An 18,692-nucleotide genomic window follows, 5' to 3' on the forward strand; every position below is an offset into this window, starting at 1 on the left:
GCCAAATAAAAAAAATGGGGAAGACACAAGGCGCAGATCGAGCGGGAAAGTCGCATTGGTACGCGACGGGGTAGCGCGACGTGAGGAACGCGTGGAGAGCGGGGTAGAGCCAAGCGCAGTTAAGTTGACCGGGGTAGAAATCGTGACACGGGGTATGGAAAAGCCGACGGCCGCCGAATTAGAAGAGAAAATTTTATTAGCACCGGTGGTCGTCGAGGAAAAAGAAAATGGAAAAATTATAATGGAAATTGGCGTTGAAGAGACGGCAGAGTTAGTACATGAATTGGAGATTGAAATGGAATATGTGCAAAGTCCGTGTTCGCATCGTGATGTCGTGCTGCCTAACCTCAATGAAAGTTTGCAGGTGCGGTTGGAGGAGAAGAGAATCCCGAAGGTGAGTAGGAGCGTGTATGGCGCGAAAAGGTTTGGCGCGAAAAGATTTTTCGCGCGCTTGGGATCGCGACGTCACCCGGGCGCTCGTGGAAGGTCCGTGGTGCGCTGTGTGAAGGTGAATGGCGCGCGTGCGCGAAAACGACACGCGGAGAGCTCCTGCCGTCTGTTTCATCTGCTTCGTGGTGCGAGTTGGGGACCGGAGAGCGAGCTGCCTGGACGCCATCCTGAGACGTGCTGACCTGGTCAACGGCAAACCCCGTGTGAGTGTGTCTGATTGTGAACGGGCCCGTTTGTCCAGGGAATAAGATAATAATAATAATAATTCATTTATTTTGTATAGCGCTTTTCATGAAGCCCAAAGGCGCTTTGACAGAGTGCAAAACATAATGCATAACAAAACATGAAAACAACAATTGCAAAAAGACAAGAATCAATAGGGAAATATTTAAAGCAAAAGGAGGGAGAAGGAGAAGTGATAGTCAGGGGTTAAATGCTGTGGGTTGAATGTTGAATGCAGTGCTGAACAGGTGGGTCTTGAGTGATGTTTTGAATGTGGTGAGTGAGGAGGAGTCTCTGATGGTGTGAGGTAGTGAGTTCCAGAGGGTGGGAGCAGCGATGGAGAAGGCCCTGTCCCCCCAGGATCTGAATTTGGTCCGGATGGGGGGGGGGGGGGGGGGTCAGGAGGTTGGTACCAGGAGAGCGGAGGTTGCGGGTGGGAGTGTGTCTGGAGAGAAGGTCAGCCAGGTTATGGAGGGCTTTGTAGGTCAAGGAGGATTTTGTACTGGATTCTCTGGGAGATGGGGAGCCAGTGAAGCTTGTAAAGGACGGGGGTGATGTGGTCGCGGGTCCGGGAATGGGTGAGTAGACGGGCAGTGGAGTTCTGAATGTATTGGAGTTTATTGGTGATTGTTGAGGGTGAACCATAGAGGAGGCTATTGCAGTAGTCCAGACGGGAGGTGATGAAGGCGTGGATGAGAGTTTCTGCAGCCGTGGAGGAGAGGGATGAGCGGAGACGGGCGATGTTTTTCAGGTGAAAGAAGGCTGTCTTTGTGATCTGTTTAGTGTATTTGTCGAAGGAGAGGGTTTGGTCAAAGATGACGCCAAGATTCCGGATGAGAGGGGAGGTGGATACTGGGATACCGTCGATGTTGAGGGCAAAGTTATGGGTGGATTTTGTGAGCGTTTTTGGGCCAATGATGATTATTTCAGATTTATCACAGTTAAGTTTGAGGAAGTTGATTTGAAGCCAGGATTTTATTTCAGAGATGTAGTTTGTCAGGATAGAGTGGGTGTCGGTGGAGACAGACTTGGTGGAGATGAAAAGCTGGATGTCATCGGCGAAGCAGTGGAATTGGAGACGATGACGGCGGATTAAGTGACCGAGGGGGGACAGGTAATGGATGAAGAGGAGGGGGCCAAGAACTGAACCTTGGGGGAGGGGAGCAGTGGGGGATTTTCAGTTATTGATGGAGTTGAACTGGCGTCTGTCAGAGAGGTATGATTTAATCCAAGAGAGGGCAGTGCCGGTAACGTTAAAGGTGGATTCAAGTCGGGTGAGGAGGATGGTGTGATCGATGGTGTCAAAGGCAGCGCTGAGGTCGAGGAGGACGAGAATGTTGAGGTTGCCAGCGTCAGAGGAGAGAAGGTCGTTGGTGATTTTGAGGAGAGCAGTTTCAGTACTGTGGTTGGAGCGGAATCCGGATTGGAATGTTTCATGCAGGTTATTGGACTGTTTAAGGCTGCACTGTGTTTTCTTCTTCTGATTATTGTACAAAGTGTAAATAAATCGTGTTATTCCTTTCTTCCAAATTCGACCGTTTCAGTGATTTCCTCCATTGGGTAAGCGTGGCACGATTAAAAACCGCTTGGATTGGGTTTAGTCATTGCTAACGGCTTGGGTCACGGGTCCGCTACCGCTCGGCGTATCCACCAACACCCGTGATTCGGGCGGGGCGTAGTTCCTCGTTTCTGGGCAGCGTTAGTACTTAGGTAATAGCAAATTCTTAGTCCTAAAACCCTATTTAACGCTGTCCGGGAAGGACGTCATGGGTCCCGGGTCCTGTCGGCTAGTCAAAGACAAGGGGACTAATCCCCCCTTGGTAAGGGTAAAAGGCCGGCGCTGAGATCCGCAACAATTTCCAAGGTTTCCGCGTGTCTCCGCGTGTCGTTTTCGCGCACGGGATTATTACAGAGCGAACCGTAGGGCTAGCTTTGGCGGTTACACTTGCGGCTGCGGCCGCATACGTAATAAGCGAATAGTTCAATATGCGCTCACAATGTGCTCTTCAATTCCCCGAAACTGTCATGTGCACGCCTGTCCTCTGAATACAGTTCTCTTGCATAAGTTCTCTCAAGCGCCTCTCCCTTCTCAACTCCTTTGGGTCAGTCCTCCTCTCGCGAGTGCTCCGGATCAGTTCTCTCCAACAAGTCCTTTGTAAGCCCTCCTTGCAAGTCCTGTCGCACCAGTCCTTTCAAGGGCTTTGTGCTCTCGCTTATATAGCCTTGCCCAGCGAACCTTCCAGCACTTGCTAGATGCGCCCTTACCATGCCCTATCGCGCCATGCCCTCCGATCCCTGGTTGGCTGTTGCTCACCGCCTCTGACGCGCTGTTTGACGCGGCCACACCTCGACCCCGCGCTCCTCTCTCTTTTCAGGCCTACCTCGTGGTACCCGACTAGTTTTGAGCCAACAAACGGCAGCGAACACTGCTGGCAGCCAAAGCATAACAAATTGCGGGTAGCCAAAGCATAACAAACTTGAGGGATGCCAAATGGGGCGCGGGATCGATTATGCCCATGATGTATTTGGAGGGTGGCCGCAAAATGAAAAGGACCTAAGCTCATTTCTTTACACAACGCAGATATTACGAGGGAAATGGCCTACGCTTTCACATACTCTGACATAACTAATAATTCCAAGTGGGCCTGCGTGGTGCTTGTGGACTAACTATTGGGGGGCAAACCTTTAACCTTTAATGATGTCATATTTACAATCTCAAAACCGCAACTATATATATATATATATATATATATATATATATATATATATATATATATATATATATATATATATATATATATATATATATATATATATATATATATATATACAGTGAAACCTTGACTTACGAGTTTAATTCGTTCTGTGACCGAGCTCGTAACTCAATTTGCTCGTTTCTCAAATTAAATTTCCCCATTAAAATGAATTGAAATGCTATTAATCCATTCCAGCCCCCCAAAAACCACACCAATTTTTTTTGTTACGTGTTTTTAAATAAGAAAAATGTACTTTATAAATAACAAATAATGTATAAACAAGCACGACCTCATATATACTGTACATAACAGAGAATGTAAAGAAATAAACTGGTTTTATTAAGTGTATTTACCGTTATATACGTCCTCCTCGGCATCTTTTTCCAGAAGAGCCCTGTCTTGTCACAGTTGAAGATTTGCTGGGGGATGTATCCTTCGGCTTCTATCAGTTCGGCAAAAGTTATCATAAAATCTTCAGCTGCCTTCACATCCGAGCTTGCTGCCTCACCATGCCTGACGACGGAGTGAATGCCGGTCCTCTTCTTAAAATTATCAAACCATCCCTGACTGGCTTTGAATGACTCTTCCGATGCCTCGTCCATTGATGTTCCCGCCGTCTGCTGCACCAAATCCCCGTAAATGTCTCGTGCCTTCTCACAGATGATGCTCTCGGTCACGGTATCTCCTGCGAGCTGCTTCTCAGTCAACCACACAAACAACAACTTCTCCATCTCTTCATGGACAGAGGTCCGGAGCTTTGAAATAATCTTAACGCCCTTGGCTGGCGTTATAGCCTTTATCGACTCCTTCTGCTTCAAAATCGTACATATCGTAGAAGTACTACGATCGTACTGCCTCGCCAAGTCGACAACACGCACACCTCGCTCATGTTTTTCGACCATTACGTGTTTTATATCCAAGCTCGCTCGCTCGTAACTCAGATCTCGGCTTGCATCACAAAGCAAAAAATCGACCGAGCGACGGCTCGTATCTCGGAAAACTCGTAAGTTGGTGCACTCGTAAGTCAAGGTTTCACTGTGTATATATATATATATATATATATATATATATATACAGTATATATATATATATATATATATATATATATATATATATCTATACACATACATATGTCTCAAATGCATCTATTTTTAGTTCTCCAACCCTGAATGAGCAAACAAAAACAACTGCTCAACGTTTCGATCAGCAACACGGACAAACGTGAATCCACTGACCTTTCTCTAGAGTAAAGGAAAACAACTCTATACCCTCCCTTATAGAAGGGGAAAAGGGGGTGGGGACACTGAACCACCAATCAATGCCCTTCTGGAACAACTCATGTCATTCAAATTTATACTGTACATCAAAACCGTTGCACCACTCAAAACCACACCTTGGGCTGTTTATGCACGTTTGTCCGTGTTGCTGATCGAAACGTCGAGCAGTTGTTTTTGTTTGCTCATTAAAGGTTGGAGAACTAAAAATGGATGCATTTGATTTTAATCCCAACCGCAAGTCATTACTATATTGTTGCGGATCTCGGTCGTCGGCGCTCCCCTTATCAAGGGGGGGTTAATCCCCTTGTCTTTTTATCTGGCCAACCCGAGTCCTTAGAAGTTATAACGTTCCTTCCGGTCGGTGGTAAGTAGGGTTGTTGGTCGAGTCTTAGTCCAATTACCTAAGTACTACCACCGGCCATAAAGCAAGGAGATAACTCCCACTTGAACCACGGATATGATGGAATATAGCGGATAGCAATCGCAATCCGTGATCCGAGCCGTTAACAATGGGAATAAACCCGATTATAAGCGGTTCCTATCGTGCCACGTTTACCCAATGGAAGAAAAGACATGCGATCGGATAAAAGGAAAACCAGGAAGAACAAGTAATCTATTTACAATTTGTACAAGGAGAAGAGGAAACTAAAGCATGTACAGGATAGGAAGAGGAAGAAGCAGTCACACAGGGCAGTCTTAGACAGTCTTATTCTTAATATACTCAGGACAAACAGGCCCGTCTCAGACACTCACACAGGGATTGTAGATGGTAGGGTGGAAGGTCCGGCGATGGGGTCCAGGCTCCGGTCGGCTCCAGTCCAGGCTCCGGTCCCGCGGGCGAAACCCGGGAGGCAGCTCCGCGTGTAGTTGAACGCGACCGGACAATTTATATAACGGGGGGAAGCTGGTGTCCTATCGCGTACGTAATATGTGCACCCGCGTGCCAAACGCCCCCTCTCCAAAGTTCTCTTAATCAGCGCGCTGTATCTCTCATGAGTCTTTCTCAATGCGCTCTCTCCCAGAAGTCCTTTGTAATGCACGCTGCCGCTGTGAGTCCTCTTGGTAAATGTGCTCGCTGGCAAGTCCTCCGCGCAGTATCTCTCATAAAGTAAGCCAAAGGTGCGCTCTCCCGGTCAAGTCCTGTCGCAAAGCAATCAAGCGCATTCGTCCAGAAAGTCCTGCGAAAGGGTTTTGTGTTCGCGCTTATATCTCTCGACCAGCAAAACGCTCTGCGAGCCCAAAAGCCATGCCTGTCGGCCAAGTTACTTCAGCCCTGGTTGGCTGGTGAGGGCTTACCGGCCACGCCCTGATGGTGAGTTGACGTGGCCACACCTTCTTCTTGGCGTTCCGCCTCCTTTTTCCGGGCCTCACCTCATGTCTTATGGCGGCATTTGAGCGAGCTCCAGCTCAAGGCAGCGAACGCTGCTAACAAAGGCGCGTAACAAATTGGGAGGGCCATAGGGCAGACTGGAGGGCGCGTAATGGCGTCGCTTGGAGAGGAAGGTTGCAACATGAACAGAATGGGGCCTACTTCTTATTTGATTGACACCGCAGATTCAACTATTGGGAACACGGCCTTATCTAAACACATACTAATGAAATAACTGAAGTCCTATGGTGGCCTACGTGTTGCTTGTGGCCTAACTATGGGGTGCAACCTTTAACCTTTTAATGATGGGATATTTACAAGAAAGTGTGGGTTCTAAAACCGAAAATATATATATATATATATATATATATATATATATATATATATATATATATATATATATATATATATATATATATATATATATATACACACACACACACACACAGTGCATTCAGAAAGTATTCAGACCCCTTCACTTTTTTCACGTTTTGTCATGCTGCAATCGTTTAAATTCATTTTTTCCCTCATCAATCTACACTCAATACCCCATAATGACAAAGAGAAAATAGGATTTTAGAAAGTTTTGCAAATTTATTAAAAAGAAAAAACTGAAATATCACATTGACATAAGTATTCATACCCTTTGCTATGACACTTGAAATTTAGTTCAGGTGCCTCCCATTTCTCTTGATCATCTTTGAGATGTTTCTACACTGTGATTGGAGTCCACCTGTGGTAAATTCAATTGATTGGACATGATTTGGAAAGGCACACACCTATCTATATAAGCCAAGCACGGAACCCTCTCCTCAGTGAAAGACGCATGAAAGCCCGCTTGGAGTTTGCAAAAAAGCACCTAAAGGACTCTCGGACTATGAGAAACAAGATTCTGTGGTCTGATGAAACCAAGATTGAACTGTTTGGCTTCTGTCTGGCCACTCTGCCATAAAGCCCAGATCGGTGTGGTGTTGCAGTGATGGTTGTCCTTCTGGAAGTTTCTCCCATCTCCACACAGGATCTCTGGAGCTCAGCCAGAGTGACCATCGGGTTCTTGGTCACCTCTATTACCAAGGCCCTTCTCCCCCGATTGCTCAGTTTGGCCGGGCGGCCTGCTCTAGGAAGAGTCCTGGTTGTTCCAAACTTCTTCCATTTAAGAATTATGGAGGCCACTGTGCTCTCCTGCTGCATTGAAGGTTCCCAAATTTTTTTGTAGGCTTCCCCAGATCTGTGCCTCGACACAATCCTGTCTCTGAGCTCCGCAGGCAGTTCCTTCGACCTCATGGCTTGGTTTTTGCTCTGATATGCATTGTCAGCTGTGAGACCTTATATGGACAGGTGTGTGCCTTTCCAAATCATGTCAAATCAATTGAATTTACCACAGGTGGACTCAAATCAAGGTGTCGAAACATCTCAAAGATGATCAAGAGGAATGGGAGGCACCTGAGCTAAATTTCAAGTGTCATAGCAAAGGGGTATGAATACTTATGTCAATGTGATATTTCAGTTTTTTTTATTTTAATAAATTTGCAAAACTTTCTAAAATCCTGTTTTCTCTTTGTCATTATGGGGTATTAAGTGTAGATTGATGTGGGAAAAAATGAATTTAAACGATTTCAGCATAAGGCTGCAACATAACAAAATGTGAAAAAAGTGAAGGGGTCTGAATACTTTCTGAATGCACTGTATGTGTGTGTATATGTAAATGTATATATGTATTTATATATTTGAAGTAGGAGAGGGTTTAGAGAGGAACACCCTCTGAAAAAATAGTAACCTGTGTTTAAGTGGTTTGGGATTGGGGATGATATGATACTGTGGTACACTGCTTACATGGAACCCTGCTAAAAGAGTGCACTTGACCATTTTCCAAAAGGCAGTTGCTCAAACAGGAGAAAAGTGTTAAGGTGTGCGTAAAGCCTGAATTTTGAGGGTTTAACCAGGAGGGCGTTGCTCAATTTTTTTTTATGTGCATTCAAATACATTTTTGTATGTTAAGGCATTTGTATATGAATGCAGGTATTTATAAATGTTGTTCTTTTTCTGCAGCCTGACAACGTTTCACCAGTTCCACTTGAATCTCTTCTCTCGCGGCTTTGTTCCTTACCAGATCTCACAGCCAACAGCCTTGCTGGCCGTCCCCCGCCAGTTTCCCTCGAGCCTTCAGCGTACTTCCTGTCACTGGGCAATGCTATTGCCCAAGTTGCCTCTGTTGGCATTCATCCTATCCCAGCCTTCGTTGTCTCCCTTTTAGGCAAGGTTTGCACACTTGGCCATTCCACCCAGGTGCTAACACCCCTGCTGTCCCTCAATATACCAGGCCTGTTTGAGACGTTACCCGATCGTTGGGCTGGCCCAGTCGTGTTGGGACTTCTGCAGCTTGGTCCACGGCCAGCACAGCTGGCCTTGCTGTTTGGTGGGCTGCTTGAACGCAGTGCAAAGGTGAACTTTGTCTTAAAGAAAAAAATTCAGCAGTTGTGGTTGATCTTGCTTTTAAGAGGACGACTTGCAAGGGTTATTAATAGTTCTGTCCACGTTCTGCTTTATGGGGCATTTGTCCTGCACCCGAGGAAAGCTTTATTAAATTAACCTTGCCTGAGAATTAAATAATTTGACTGGATAGCTGGAAGACTGCATCAGCACTCTTAAATACGCAACAACAACAACAACATGCATTTTAAGGCCATTTTCCCTGCTAGAGCGGGAGTTAGCCTTGCGGTCCCCATGACAATCTTCTCCATTTTGCCCTATTTTCTGCATCTCCTTGTTAACCCCCTTGCCCGCATTTCTTCTTCCACCATCTTTAGCCAAGTCTTTCTCGGTCTTCCCCGTCCTCTACTTCCTTCTACATCAATTTCCATCACTCTTCTCAACCAGTCACTTTCATCCTTCCTCAACACATGACCAAACCATCTCAGCCTGTTCCTCTTCACAGCATCAATCACAGGCAATATTCCCATCATCTTTCGCAATTCATCATTTGTCTTCCTCTCTCTCAACGATACTCCGCACATCCATCGAACCATTCGCATTTCCACCCTTTCCAGCCTTCGTTGCTGCTCTACGTTCATTACCCATGTCTCGCTCCCATAAATCATAACACTTCTCACACATGCAGCATACACCTTTCCCTTCAGCTTCAGCGACACTCTCCTCCTCATCAGCACGCCACTCAGTTCCCGAAACTTCTTCCATGCACATCTCACTCGAGCAACCGTTGCCGAGTCTGATCCACCTTCTCCATTCAGCATGTCTCCGAGGTAGCAAAATGTTTTCACACCTTCCAGCTTCATGCCGTCTCCAAGATCCAACTCAACATTTCCTCCATCTGCAGCTCCCTCTGTGCACACCTTACATTTGAATGTAGCTGCCACACTGGTAAATGACCCTCTCAGACCACTACATTTTTGATGAACCCACTCAGCGCACATTGTACATTGAATGGAGTTCACTCTGACACCCTTCCAGCACACAGCACACGGCCACTTCCCAGTTCTTTCCACCTCACCACATGCTTTACCACTTGCCATCACCTTCGTCTTTCCGATATTCACCTTCAGACCTTTTGTCTCCATACATTCCTTCCACTTCATCTTTTCCTTCAGTCCATCCATACTTTCCGCAATCAACACCAGATCATCTGCATACAACAACTCCCACGGTAAACCCTCCTTTATGTTCTGAGCCAACACCTCCATCACAGCTACAAATAGTAGTGGACTTAGTACCGACCCCTGATGCACTCCCACCTTCACCTCAAACTCAGCACTGTTCCCGGCCTTCGTCCTTACAGCTGTGCGCGCTCTTTTGTACATTGCCATCACTACTCTGATCAACCATTCCTCCACTCCTAACTTCCTCAATGCCCATGTCAATACTTTGCGTGGAACCCTATCGAATGCACTCTTAAATACAATGGTACATTTGAATATAGAGTTGGCAATAATAGCAGAATTCTCAATCCTTCCTGTCAAACCTATGAGGTGCTACGTATAAACCTCTTTTTCAATTCCTTCACTCCAATCATTTCCCAACATATTTTGCCCCTGTCTCCTTCCTCCTTTCAAACTTCTCTATATTCTTTTTCCTTATCCTCTTTCTTTTTTTTATTTACTCTGTTTTCCCAGATTTTTATTTCATACTTCACCATCACCCTTGCTTACATAATATGTATATGGCCTATAATGCATCTTGTAATAATCGGTGTTTAAATGGTTATCAATGGGGCTGGCAGGATGATTTGGAGGTACGCACACTCACCTCAAAGGTGTCTAGCCTGGGTTTGAATCACGACCCACCGACAAACTGCCATCCCTGTATTTCACAGTCAGCGATTCATCAGTGTGTGTGCCGTCCCTCGGATGGACCTTAAACTGGACTTCTCGGCTGCCAGCATTAGTTGGTGGACGTTAAAAATCCCAGTATGCTGGCGAGTCCTTTGTGAAGTGTTCGCGAGCTTTCGCCTGCACCATGAATATATTCCAAATTCCTGCCCTAACCAGAGTCGAATGTCAGTCAGTCAGTCAGTCAGTCAGGCCTGGCCAGCCGGTTCGTGAAGGACTTGCCCAATGCATATGCAATACTCCAAAAGTATGAGACCAAATGTGCCAAAAAAACTTTTTTTGTCTTTGCAATCTGCCCCAAAGTAATCTGAACTGTAAGTGTAACAATGGTTGATATAAAATGTAATCTTACATGATACAACAACAGGCATTTTATCTTGATCTTACATGGATCTTATCAACAACATGGATCAACAACAGGCAATCTTACAGGATCAATGCATAATTATAACTCTCTAAGGTGGAGGTACCTGATGCTGTTTTTCTTCTTTCAATTACAGTACTGGTATTTGATGCTGCTGTCTGATTATTCCACCCTTTGTTTTCACCATCAGGTCAGGTCTTTGCTGTCACATTCCCTTATCCTTCGTCGTCCATTGTCCTCCAATATCATTGGCTCTCTGTTTCCTTACCTGGCACGACCCAATGGTCAAGGTCCTTTACTTCAAAAAGCATTGAAAGAGATATTTTCTGCTTGGGCCACCAATCAAACAGCCAATTTGGCCTCCTATGAGCTGCAAGAATCTCTAGCTCGAGCACTTGTCTTTGGCCTTGCTCTTCTGGCACAATCTTGTAGACCTGGTTTGCAGGTCGAATTCCTGAATGCTGCATCACGTGGAGCTGCCTTGAGATTGGAGAGTGCAAATGCTGCGCTCCTGCGTCTTGGCTTGGCAGTGGCAGCTCACACTGCTCAGACTTTGAGCCCAGAGGTTGTCCCGTCATCAGAATTTGATATCTTTGATGGACCTGAGGGTAAGGAAATGGATAAATGGGCTAGGTTGGGACAGCAATGGCTTGAGCATGGTGATGATTGGGATGGTGAAGAATCAGGCAGTGAAATGATGTCCACGGTCACCTGCAGCAAGGAATTGGTTGTAACACCTCTTATAAGCATTGCAAATTCAGAAGTATGCAATGCTGACCAAGCTCCTGAAGGAAAAGTTGCAGCCACTGCTCATACAAACTTGGATAAACTCAACATGAATCCTGACAAAATTGTGGATTCTGAGAAATTGGACAGTGACGATGAAGAGTTTGAGGCCTATGACCTTTCAGATGATGTGCGAGGCAAAAGTGGACCACCAAAACCTCATCATCTCCGTGCCTGTCTTGAAAGGCTGAGGTCTGAAGATCCCCTTGTAGCAGCCTCAGCCCTACGTGCTGCACCGGGCCTGCTTTGTGGTGAGCAAGGAGTTGCCAAAGAGCTTGCTGTTGAAATACTAAAGTCTCTCTTGTATCTTGAGGATCGTGGTTGGCCTGATTCTGACGAAGAAGAAGACCACGATCGCAGCTCTGCTTCCGTATCTTCCTCTTCTGCAGTACAAATCCAAGATAGAAGTTCTTTACCCGTACAAACATCCTCCTGCTCAAAGACTTTCTGGGATGCCCGAAAAGAAGCCATGGTGGCAGCTGTCATTGCCAATCCAGGTCCTGCGGCAGAATTCCTCTCGGCCCAGGTTTTCGCCTCAAACTACAACCTGCGGCAGCGTTTTGAAGCATTAGATACCCTCAGTACAGCGGCCCTAAAACTTGCTTCATTACCAGGACCAGAAACTGACAGAGCAGTGCTTGAGTCAACTTGTGTTACTGCAGAAGTTAAAGGTGATGAAGGACCTGAGAAATGGCAGGAGTTGGTGAGACGACGAGTTGAAAACAAAACCCGTTATTTTGGAAGGCAAAAACAGGAAAATGCAACTGCTTCACCAAACAGATTTGGAGCACTGGCATCAACATTCTACTTTTCTTTGACTCGGGGCTTTGCTGGAACTGAGGTTTGTGCGTTTTTTTTATGCCTCTGCCGACTAAGTTGCCAGAGGCATTATGTTTTTGGGCTGTCCGTCTGTCCATCCGTCCGTGATAGGTTTTCGTTAACACGATAACTTGAGAAAGGCTGAAGGGATCTTAGTCAAACTTGGTGCAGGCATGTACAGTCATGTGAAAAAGTAAGTACACCCCATGTAAAGTTTTGACTTATTCAACATATTTCAACATACAGCTATTTGATCTTCATTTCAACAATATTGACAGATAAAGGTAATATAATATAACAAATATCATGAAACATTTACTTTTTGTAGTCCATTGTATAATTTAAATAAACATAAATGCAAATTTCGCATGTGGAAAAAGTAAGTACACCCCTACATTTATCACTACAAATACCTAAAATTAGAATCAGGTGCACCAGCTCAGGTGCAAATGATTAGAACATCATTGGAGAGGATCTTGGAGGAACCTGTCTGATTTAATCCTCAGACAGTTGACTTAAATCTCCACGCATGGCTGGCGGACTTCCTCTCTAGTCATAGTCAACGTGTGGCCCTGAATGCGTTTCTCTCATCTCTTCCTGTTCAGGCTGGAGTTCCCCAAGGCAGTGTTCTGGGCCCTGTGCTTTTTCTGGTCCTCATCAATGATCTCTCCGACTCTCTTGAAAATCCTCTCTATCTCTTTGCTGATGACTCCACTCTCTGCCGCTCCATTCCTCATCCCTCAGATCGGCAGTCTGCAGCCTCCTCACTCTCTGCAGACCTGGACAAAATCACAGACTGGTCAAACAAGTGGAACATGTCTTTCAATCCTGACAAATCTCACACTCTTACGATGTCTCTCCGAAAAGACCGACTGGACAACCCTCCCATCCACTTTCTGAATAATCCTCTCCAAGAAGTTCTGTCACTCAAGCTTTTGGGTCTCACTATCTGCCACGACCTTTCCTGGGAAAATCACATTTCAAATCTGGCCTCCAAAGCCATTCGCTGACTGGGCATCCTCTGTCGTGCGAAGTCCTTCCTTGGCACACCTGAGCTCACCACATATAAGGCTTTCATCCGCAGCTCAAAGGAATACTGTTCCCCCCTCTGGGCTGGTGCTCCTGCCTCATACCTAGCTCGGCTTCACGCTGTTGAAACCAAAGCTTTCAGAATCATTGGAATCTCCTGCGATGAAGCTACCTCCGAGGGCCTTTCACTTACTCACCGCAGGCAGGTTGGTGGTCTTTCTGTCTTCTACCGACTCCTCTCTGGCCTTGCTCCTCCAGCTCTCTCTGGGCTCTGTCCCCCAAATATTCCTACAGGTCGCACAAGATCTGCCTGCAACCCTCTTATGGTTAAACTGCCAAAATCAAGACTCTCTGCTCACCTTCACTCCTTCATTCCTCTTTTCTCCCGCCTCTGGAACAAACTCCCTCACTCTCTTCAATCCCACTCCTCCCTCCAGGTCTTTAAAACAGCTGTTCACCACCATCTCTTATCTTCCCCCATCCAAAACCTTGATTTTTTTCTACCCCTGCTAATTTCACCCAAAATCCACTTTTCTGAAATACCAACTTCTTTCCTGGAAGTCCTTGGTGTACTGTGTTTATACTTCACCCACCCCCCCCCCCCCCTTCCCACGCCGCCCTCCCCAAATCCCTCTCCCTCCCACACATTCCCGATGTCCCTGCTCTCAAATGTTGTGTTTATGTGCTTCCCCTTCTCTCCCCATCTTGTCTACCACTCCCCTTTTTATATACTTTGTTTGTTTGTCTCTTTGATCTATTTTTGTGATAAATGTTAGCTCTTTCACGAGCCTCGATTCTGTATACAAAAAAAAAGAAAAAGAAAAAAATAAGACATTTAGTTTGGTTTTCTCTTTGTTGTTGAAGTGTGCGGCGTCACCATGCCTAGATCAAAAGAGCTCTCTGAGGCCTTCAGAAAGAAGGTTATAGATGCGCCGAGTCTGGGAAGGGATTTAAAATGATCTCCAAACAATTTGAAATCAATCATTCGACTGTCCGGAAGATCATCTACAAGTGGAGAAGATTCCAAACAACTGCCATCTTGTTCAGGCCAAGCCGCCCCAGCAAGTTCACCCCGAGAGCAGACTGCAAGATGCTGAAAGAAGTTTCGAAGAACCCCAGAATGTCATCACGGGACCTACAGGTAGCTCTTGCCACTGTTGATGTCAAAGTGCATGAGTCTACCATTAGAAAGAGGCTGCACAAATTTGATGGGAGGTGTGCCAGGAGGAAACCTTTGCTGTCCAGAAAGAACACCAGGGCAAGACTAAAGTTTGCCAATGAACACCTAGGCAAAGACCAGCACTTCTGGAACAATGTGCTCTGGACAGATGAGTCAAAGGTCGAGCTATTTGGCCACAGTACCAGAAGACATGTTTGGCGAAAACCAAAGACAGCATTTGACCACAAGAACCTGATACCAACTGTAAAGCATGGTGGTGGAAATATTATGGTTTGGGGCAGCTTTGCTGCATCAGGGCCTGGGCAGCTCACCATCATAGAATCCACTATGAATTCTTCATTGTACCAGAGGGTGCTTGAGGATAATGTGAGGCCATCTGTCGGAAAGTTGAGCTCAACCGAAGGTGGACCTTGCAACATGACAATGACCCTAAACATACCAGTAAATCCACCAAGGAATGGCTGAAAAGAAAGAAATGGAGGGTTCTGGAATGGCCAAGTCAAACCCCGGATCTAAATCCCATCGAGATGTTGTGGGGGGATTTGAAACGAGCTGTGCATGCAAGAAACCCCTCAAACATCGCACAGCTGAAAGAATTCTGCATGGAGGAGTGGGCAAAAATTTCTCCCAGTCGATGTCAGAGACTGGTAGACAGTTGTAAGAAACGCCGACTTGGGGTTGTTTCTGCCAAGGGGCAATACCACCTATTAGAGCCAAGGGTGTACTTACTTTTTCCACATGTGATATTTGCATTTATGTTTATTTAAATTATACAATGGACTACAAAATGCAAATGTTTCATGATATTTGTTATATTATATCACCTTTATCTATCAATATTGTTGAAATGAAGATCAAATAGCTGTATGTTGAAATATGTTGGAAAAAGTCAAAACTTTACATGGGGTGTACTTACTTTTTCATGTGACTGTATAATGAGGTAAAGATGAACTGATTCGATTATGGCATAAAGAGGGCAGAGATCATGTCAGGTAAAAATGGGTGCCTTGAGAACAGCTGAAGGGATTTAAATCAAACTTGGTACAGGTATGCATAATGATGTAAACATGAACTGATTCAATTTTGGGGTCAAGAGGTCAAAGATCAGAGGTCATGTTAAGTAAAAATTATGTTACCATGCCAACTTGTGAACAAGTGATTGGATTTTGAATAAACTTGGTATAAGTATATAATATAATGATGCAAAGATGAACTGATTATATTTTGGCATCAAAGGTGAGGAGTTAGGTGATATTGTGATTTTGGTGAGGTCAGAGGTCATACAACAAAACACAACAGGCATTTTAAGGCCATTTTCCCTGCTAGAGCAGGGGTTAGCCTTGCGGTCCTCATGTCAGATGGTGATACTTGAGCCCTACGCCCCAGGTCAGAGGTCAGGTAAAAATGTGATACTTGAGAACAGCTGAATGGATTTAAATCAAACTTGGTACAAGTATGTACAATGATTTAATAATGTGGGTGGGGGCATATCGGTTGACGTAACGTCGAAGAGTGTCGTTCGAGTTTTCATTTGTTTTGTTTCCAATTAAGATGAACTAACTCCTTTTTCTATACTCTTAAGGCAAGCACTTTCTTGGTGGGAAGAGCAGGCACTGCTCATTCGAAATGCACAGAAAATATACCGACAAGGGGTCAAATCTGGGGCTGTCTGTATTTGTGCATTTATAGGGTTGACTTTTTTAGCATTCCCATCTGAAACCCTGCCTTATGATGTGGGGAACCGATGGTCAAATCCGTATACCGGTACCATGTATGTTTGCCATTTGTCTATTGATTCCCTTGTAATTAATGTACATTAATATCTAATAATGTCCTTGTCCAGACTCGGTGGTGTAATGGTTAGAGCATCCGTTCTGGGTTTGGGAGGCCAGTTCAAACCCCAGCCGAGTTACACCAAAATCTTTAAAATTGGTACATGCTGCTTCCTTGCTTGATGCTTAGCATTTAAATGGATAGAGCACGGACAAATAACGCTGGGAAGGCAATGGCAAACCACCCAGTAAATGCATTACCAGGAACTGCTTCAGCAGCACTAACACTCGAAAGAGTATGGTAAATCAAATCAAATAAAAAATCCTTCTGGGCTGACTGGATGGCCTCGACTCTGGAGACACGCACACTCACCTCTAAGCTGTCTCGCCTGGGTTTGAATCCCGACCGAGCTATAAACTGCCAAGGTGATTCATCAATGTGATTTGATTCAACGATTCATCAATGCTCGCGTGATTCATCAATTCATCAATGCTCGCGAAGAGTAGGCGAGCTATCGCCCGCACCCTGAACAAATGACAAATTCCTGCATTATACACCACCCAAATGCAACCCTCTTATGGTTAAACTGCCACCCGGTGTGTACCCCAGTTTAGAATAGGTACACCGTATCCCTGCGTGTCGTAAGAGGCGACTGAAAGGGTTGGTGTCAGGAAGGGCATCCGGCCAGAAAAACATTGGCTCTAAAAGAGAACCATGACAATTACAACTACATACTACAACTACATACTACATACAATTACAACTACATGACCTGGGTTTGAATCCCGACCGAGCTATAAACTGCCAAGGTGATTCATCAATGTGATTTGATTCAACGATTCATCAATGCTCGCGTGATTCATCAATTCATCAATGCTCGCGAAGAGTAGGCGAGCTATCGCCCGCACCCTGAACAAATGACAAATTCCTGCATTATACACCACCCAAATGCAACCCTCTTATGGTTAATGGAGAAGCAGGGTACAGCCCGAAGTACCCCGTGGGGGACCCCACTCCCTCGTCAAAACTCAAGGTGGGGAACCCGATCGAAGCAAGGGTGGAAATCACTCCATTTATGATGACGAAACGTCTGATGCCCGAAGTGGAGATCGGTTTCTGAGGTTTGGGACATGGAATGTAGGGACAATGACAGGGAGATCAGGAGAAGTGGTGGAAGTATTGGTCAGAAGAAGAGTGGACATATGTTGTGTGCCAGAGACGAGATGGAAGGGAAGTGGTGTGAGAATGGTGAAGGGTAGGCAGGGACAGAAATACAAGTTTGTGTGGCAAGGGTGCCCAGAGGGCATGCATGGCGTTGGTGTCCTGTTTTCTGAGGAGTTTGTAGACAGTGTGGTGAGTGTGACTGGAGTGAGTGATAGGTTGATGATGGTGAAAATGATGATTGGAAAGCTCTTGGTGAACGTCATCTCGGGATATGCTCCGCAGGTTGGTCGGAGCGATGAAGAGGACAAGTTCTGGTGTGCCATGGAGAAGCTGATGGAAAATGTGAAAGATGAGGAAGTTGTTGTGGTAGGAGGAGACCTAAATGGACATGTGGGAAGGAGTATGGACGGTTTTGAGGGAGTTCATGGGGGTTACGGATATGGTGTGAGAAATGGAGAAGGTGAAAGGATTTTGGAATTTGCTGATGGAGCTGATTTGTTGATTTGTAATACAGGCAGTCCCCGGGTTACAAACGAGTTCCGTTTTTAAGTCTGTCTGTAAGTCGAATTTGTATGCAAGTCGGAACAGTTACGTACGGTTCACATCTCGTGTCAATTAGTCAAATGTTTGTCTTGGTATATAGTATATATTTTACCTAAAACATCTATAAGTATAAAAAACATGAAAAACATTTCTTAAACTGTTGAGATAAAAAAGAAAAGATAATGATTAAAGGTTAACACTTACTCTCGTTCCAATTGATGTCTTGCAAACCTTGAAACGATCATGCCTTGATATATCTCTCCGAGATGATGGGCCTGGTGTTGGAGAGGATGGACCTGGTGCTGGAGAGGATGGACCGGGTGCTGGTCAATTTTCTTGAAGTAAACATCAAGGGTGGCTTGAACAGAGCTTTTCTCATATTTATCTTGTCTACCGCTCCCCTTATTATATACTTTGTGTCTGTTTGATTTTTATTCTGTGTGATAAATGTTAGCTCTTTCACGAGCCTCGATTCTGTACACAACAAAAAAACTGGAAAAAAAAACTAAAAAAAAAAAAAAATAGGCTTCACAGAGGTTGGTACGTAAATACAGACGTTCGTAAGTCTGGCGTTCGTAACCCGGGGACTGCCTGTACTCAGTTCCAGAAAGAGGATA

General features: G+C 45.2%; 1 protein-coding gene across 3 annotated transcripts in view; it reads left to right on the forward strand.

The window, feature by feature from the left end:
- Window positions 1-18,692, forward strand: part of TELO2 (telomere maintenance 2) — a 59,048-nt gene that overhangs the window by 34,897 nt on the left and 5,459 nt on the right. For all 3 annotated transcript variants that reach the window (XM_068131196.2, XM_078787063.1, XM_078787062.1), the window contains 2 exons: window positions 8,124-8,516; window positions 10,972-12,408. In XM_068131196.2, coding sequence (XP_067987297.1) covers window positions 8,124-8,516; window positions 10,972-12,408 — 1,830 coding nt within the window. The remainder of the gene's footprint in view (window positions 1-8,123; window positions 8,517-10,971; window positions 12,409-18,692) is intronic.

Source organism: Myxine glutinosa, chromosome 11, assembly GCF_964187855.1.
Source record: "Myxine glutinosa chromosome 11, kmMyxGlut1.1, whole genome shotgun sequence".
Taxonomy (NCBI): Eukaryota; Metazoa; Chordata; class Myxini; order Myxiniformes; family Myxinidae; genus Myxine; species Myxine glutinosa.